At 46.0% G+C, this 6000-nt stretch overlaps 1 protein-coding gene across 1 annotated transcript; it reads right to left on the reverse strand.

The window, feature by feature from the left end:
* Positions 1-1231: 1231 nt before the first annotated feature.
* Positions 1232-5789, reverse strand: LOC104596858 (wall-associated receptor kinase 2-like). The gene is made up of 2 exons (XM_088888256.1): positions 4931-5789; positions 1232-1344 (listed from the first exon to the last, which is right to left on the reverse strand). Exons 1-2 carry the CDS (start codon positions 5787-5789, stop codon positions 1232-1234), a joined length of 972 nt encoding a protein of 323 aa, XP_088744382.1.
* Positions 5790-6000: the final 211 nt, after the last annotated feature.

The raw sequence follows: 6000 nt of genomic DNA on the forward strand, positions 1-6000 counted from the left end.
AGGTGCTGAAGACCTCTTTTAGGTATGCAAGGTGATGCTCGGCCTTCTTGCTCTACACGAGCATGTCATTGAATTAAGCCTCTACGTTTTGGTTGAGCTTATCCCTAAAGACCTCTTTCACCAGCCGCTGATAGGTAGCGCCAAGGTTCTTGAGGCCAAAAGGAATCACCTTGTAGTAGTATAGTCCGTGGTCAGTAATGAAGGCCATTTTCTCCTGATCGTCTAGGTGCATCCGAATATGGTTGTACCCACTAAGAAGGCATCCATGAAACTCAGGAGTTCATGCCCTGCCATTGCATTAGCGAGATGGTCAATCCTCAATAGGGAAAGTTGTCCTTGGAGCAGGCATTTTTTAGGTCACTGAAGTCAATACATATCCTCCACTTCCCATTGACCTTCTTCACCATCACTACGTTGGTCAGCCAGTCAGGGTATTTTACTTCCCGAATGAAGTTGGCATTGAACAATTTATTCACCTTGTCAGCAATCACTTGCCACCATTCTGTAGCGAAACTCCTTTTCTTCTGCTTGATAGGTCGGCAGCATGGATAGATATTCAGGTGGTGTGTGATCACTTCGGGGTCAATCCCCAGCATATCTGTTGCTAACCAAGCTAACATGTTAGCGAGATCCCTTAGCAGCTCTACAAGCTCATCCTGGAGACAGTCATCTAGGAAAGAGCTGATCTGGACTGTCCTATCGGGATCTTCCTCATTGAGCGGCACCTAGATGAGGTCTTCAACGGGTTGGCCGCATTGCGTCTTCACTCTGCGGAAGAACGTTGTCCTCGGTAGGAGGTCAAGTAAAACTGTCATGTGGTCCTCTAATCTCTACGTGCTTTTCCCATGCCATACTGTGTTAGGAACTTTACCACAAGGAGGAAGGTGGAGATAGAGGCCTATAGAGTGTTGAGGGTCGGCCTGCCAAGGATTACATTGTAAGAGGATGGGCAGTGGACCACGATGAAATCTACCATGGCTGTTGTAGTGATGTTTCCATCTTTGATTAGAAGGGGGAGGGCTATCCTCCCGGTTGGCATGAGGGACTCCCCGGAGAAGCCCATCAAGGGAGTGTTGATGGGCTAAGGCAATTTTTGTCGATGCTGTGCTTGTCGAATGCTTCTTCGAAGAGGACGTCCACTGAGCTACCTGTCAACTAGAATGTGGCGCACCTCAAAGTTGGCTATTTCTGCCATAATCACTAGGGCGTCCTTGTGTGGGGTCTGCGCCCCTCAGATGTCATCTTCTGTGAAGGTGATCGGATTGTTTCGCCTCTTCTTTTGTCCACGGTTGTTGATCTCGCACAACCGTGCATATATCTTGTGCCCTAAGCTGATTTCCCCTCCTGCAGCGATCTCTCCGAATATCACATGAATTACACTGGCAGGAGGAGCTCAGTGCGGTAGCCAAGCATTTTCTATGTGTGATTCCTCTTGTGTTGGCTTCTCATTCTTGTCGACTAATCCATTAAGGTACCCATGCCTGATCAGGTCCTCGGTGTGGTTACGGAGGTCAAAGCAATTGATGCATCATGTTCGTGGTCCCCATGGAACTCGCAATATTTGTTGTGGTTCCTCTTGTTGCCTTGTGTTTTCATATTTTCGGGCCACCAGATGTAGTTGCGGTCACAAATTTGCATCAGAACTTTAGACCGTAGTGTGTTTAGTGGTGTGAAGTTCTGATCTCTCCGACTTCTGATCCTCTGTGTCTCTCCTCTTCTTGTCTGGCTTTTCCTTTTCGTCCTGTAGCTGTGTTTGGGCCTCTTCTGCGTTGATATATTTCTGTGCATGGCTCATTAGCGCAACTAGGGTCTAGGGAGGATTTTTGGAGATGGAGAAGTTGAATGGTGAGGAGTGGACCCCGTGCTTATGGCGGTGACGGTCACAGACAGGTTCAAGTTCTTGACCTATAGCACTTCCTTGTTGAACCTTGCCAGATAGCCCTTGAGAGGTTATGCCTTCCTTTGCTACACTTGCATAAGGCTGGTCAAAGTTTTCCAGTACTTCTGGCTTGATGTGAACTGCGCTAGGAATTGGGTCTCTAGTTCCTCCTGTGACGCTATGGAGCATGGAGGCAGAGAGGAATACCAAGCTAGGGCAGGGCCCTCAAGGGTGGCCACGAAGGCTTTAAACATAAGGCCCTCAAACGATACATGCAACATCATCTAAGCTTTCAGTACTATGACGTGGTTGGATGGGTCGGTATTCCCATTGTACTTGTCGAACTGTAGTGCCCGCCACCCCGTTGGGGGTACCTTGTCTATTATCTCCTGAACGAAGGGCAACTCCTTGCTGGGTTGGTCGGTTGGCTGCGCAGGCTGATCTACGGGTGGTGTCGTGCTCTTTTGGACTTAGTTGTGCCTTAACTCCTCTAAGCATTGTCGAAGCTCACGGAGTCCCTATTGTCTATGACCGTAGTATGTGTGGCCCTTTCCTTCTTAGGGTGCGTAGAATGGTCTTTTACCGAACTAGACTCGGCAACAGAGACTACGTGGGGTGGCATCCACTTGCCAAGTCTTTCCTTGGTGGGGATCCACATAGATTGATGTGTCTTGTTATGGTTGCCCGATTCATGGGAGTGGGCAAAGGAGGCGGATCTTCTTGCCATTTCTTGCCTTTCGTGATGGGACCGCGCTCCCCTCTTGTTTGATCAGTGCATTTTGGGGTCCTTGGGACGAGGATCATCCTTTGTATGCGTCAGGGTAGGAGGAGGGACGACTTGATTGGGTGGTGCCACGGCACCCAAATTCTACATCATTTTGAAGATCTTGTCAACCTTTTCTTGCATTTCCTAGAATTGTATGGGGTCAACTGTGATCGGAGGCTGTGGGGTTTCTTGATAGAGGGTGCGGCGGCGACAAGATTCCTAAGATGGGGTTTGGCCTGTTGATCGCTCGGACTAATTCTTGGGCATCTTGATCGCTTTCTTGATTGCGCGACAAGAGAGAAGTTTCAGGAAAGGCTTTTTGTGTGCTTCCCATAGACGATGCCAATCTGATGCTACTTGATCCGAGGTGGTGCACGAACCGAGGAAGGAAGTCAGATAATCCTTTCCAACAAGGTGGAGCTGAGGTAGAAGGACGAGGCCACGCTTCAAGACCTATGATCAAGAAAGGGAAGTCAGAGGCCCGAGGAGTTATCCCTGGGTAGGCACTCCGACCCTCAAGTCAGTAGAAGGTGATGGTTGGTCAGGCTGAGCAATGAGAGTGCTGGTCCGAGCAGAGTGAGAGTATGAGTGCTAGAAGTTGGCCTTCCATACCTTGAGCGGGAGATACCTTTTTTTAGCCAAAGGTCTGTGTCCTGATTGGATTAGGCTTCCGGGGATACCAGGATGAGGTCTTTGGGATAGTCCTAATTCTCGGCGAAGTTGTCCCCATTCTCTCCTGTTCTTGGTTGTGCTTATCCTTGTGATGTGTAGCTGACGTGGCTGAGTAGATAAGATGGGGGCTACCCTAATAGCATAGAGCGGCCGAGGCCGCGGAGTAAGCCGGGCCATGCTGGCGTGGCTAGGGTGACCAGGCAATGACTAGGTGGCCACGTGTCTCCTAAGGCCAGCTCAACCATGACGTGAACAAGTGCAAAATTATATAGTGTATTACTTTGTATATATTTGTATTATATATATTTGTATTTGTATTCTTTTCAAACTGAGCCTTAAAAATTTTAAATGAGTTCACATATAACATTTCACTGTCGAAGGCATGGTTTTTAAAACCAACCCGGATACTGAACCGGTCAGGGGTCTGGTTACCTGGTCAAACGGTTGGCTTGTTATGACAAAAAAAAAATGGTCAAAAATGTTCAAACGGTTAACCACCTAAATCAGTGATTTACTGACCAAAATCAACAGTTATTGGAGAAAATCCGGTTTTGGGGAAAAACGAAACCAGTCACCTGACCGGTTCCTATTTTTTCAAATCCAACCATCTGATCCGGTCTGATTTTGAAAACCACGGCCGAAGAGCAGTTTAAGTCGAGTAGGATCAAAGTATATTTAAGTTAATTTATGAAAACTAAGGGTATGCTTAAGTATATTACCCTAAAAATAAATTACAACCCATAACCATACGCCAAAGTGAGCCACATCTAAACTAATATCCTGTTAACACTCAAGATTTGTTCCTCATCACAGGACGCTCCTCACACCATAGGGAGATGTTCCCCATCTACAGCTGCAATGTGATGTGATGTAAGGTGGGTGTGACTTGTGAGAAACAAATCGTCTCATCCTTTGAAGCTTACTAAACCGAGGAAAAAAAATGTAAAAACGAAGCCCATCAGACGCGGAAGAGGAAAGGATTTTTCAAAACTTGCAGGAACATGCAAAGATGCCTTCCTTTATTAATTCCTATTTGAATTGTGAAATATGAAGCGAAACTCAAAAAGAGTGAATCCATACCTTGGCATCCATGGGGGAGATAAGGATTCCCATGATAGCCTTGCATGCATTGGCAAATATATCCAGGGCTGTTGTTGGAGATAGAGCAGTTGGTGTTATCCCCGCATGCATAATTCCTACTTCCTTTCTCACATGTCTTTTTTGCTTTTGACCGGTCCACTACTGTGCATATAAGTTAAAACATGCAATTATTAATTAAGTGCAACCAATCAAGCAGCATCAGGGAATCAATCAGGTGATTATTAATCAAATTCAAAGGGATTTGATTGATAAAAGCCCTTTCGATCGGTATCACCTTTTTGGCAGCGTAGTTTTTTCCCTACTTTAATTAAAAGATAGAAACTTAAGACTCGGTTTGCAAAGAATAGTGCAAAACCGGGCGATCTAGCTAGAGAAATCCCCTTTACCGGCCGATCAATGATTCAGATTGGTGACATCGTTTGAATCCTCCGGCTTACAAAAGTGATAATAAGACCTGATTAGCTTGCTGGCTTTAATTAAATGAAAGATGTACAAAAGAAATATATTCATACCTTGGCATCCATTTTGGAGGTAAGGATTCCCATCGTAACCTTCCAAACAATGGCAACGATATCCAGGGCCATTTGTGGAGTTGTAGCAGTATGTATTTTCCCCGCATGCATAATTCTTCATTCCTTGTGCTTCCTCGCAAGTCTCGTTTCGAATTGCCCAATCCAGTACTAATGGACTTCTGATGCCAATATTTACCAGGTCTTTCACGTTGTTTCTGATATTCCATAGGTGTGACACTTGCGACTCTAACGCGTCCTGATCCGACAGAACGACAATCCCGCATCTACTGATTTGCCAAGTGTAGTTGAAGTCGTGACGGCTGCTAATATATATATCAATATCAGTGATACCCTTGGGTATGGTGGTCTGGCAGCATCCGATGCCATTGCATGGTAAGCCCTTCACTTTGGTATCGTTCAAGCATTTTGATGTGCACCCCACGTAGAATCCCTCTTCACTGTAGTCATACAAAGCACCATTCGTGTCGCAACCGACGATCGTCAATCTGTTTCTGGTATCGGAGACCCTGTATGCATTCGAAAATTTTACAAAAGAGTCGTCATTTCCTTGCAAATTTTTGTCGGCGTCCATGTAACATTTGGTAGCTCCAGGAATAGAGGTCGTCAGTTGGCCGTGCAGCGATATGTTCAAAACGGGTAAATTGTCGAGGAACAGCAATTGATTTTCACCGGTGGTGGTGGTGGTGCATGTCAACTGAAAATTTTTATTGCGGAAACAATTAGGATCATTGCCGATGCCAAACGGGTACGGGATGCTGAGGTTCCCACATTTGTCTTTGCACTGGGGCTTTGTCAGAGACGATGTCGACGACGCTGCTGCTGCTGCTTTCTTCGTCATCGGCAGCAGTAGTAGGATGAAATGAAACAACACGGACCAAAGCATGCTGGGATGATAACTGGGGCTTAAATTCGTCGTAGATGAAGGAAAAGTAACAGGAGAGAAACCGACGATCGGGCTGGAAAGAAACAAATGAAAGAATTTAGAATTTAACGTGTAAAAATTTGGAATTTCGATTAGCCCATGGGCCTACACTGAAAAGTTGAGTGGT

This window comes from Nelumbo nucifera, chromosome 5, assembly GCF_055504915.1.
Source record: "Nelumbo nucifera cultivar China Antique chromosome 5, China Antique-T2T, whole genome shotgun sequence".
Taxonomy (NCBI): domain Eukaryota; kingdom Viridiplantae; phylum Streptophyta; class Magnoliopsida; order Proteales; family Nelumbonaceae; genus Nelumbo; species Nelumbo nucifera.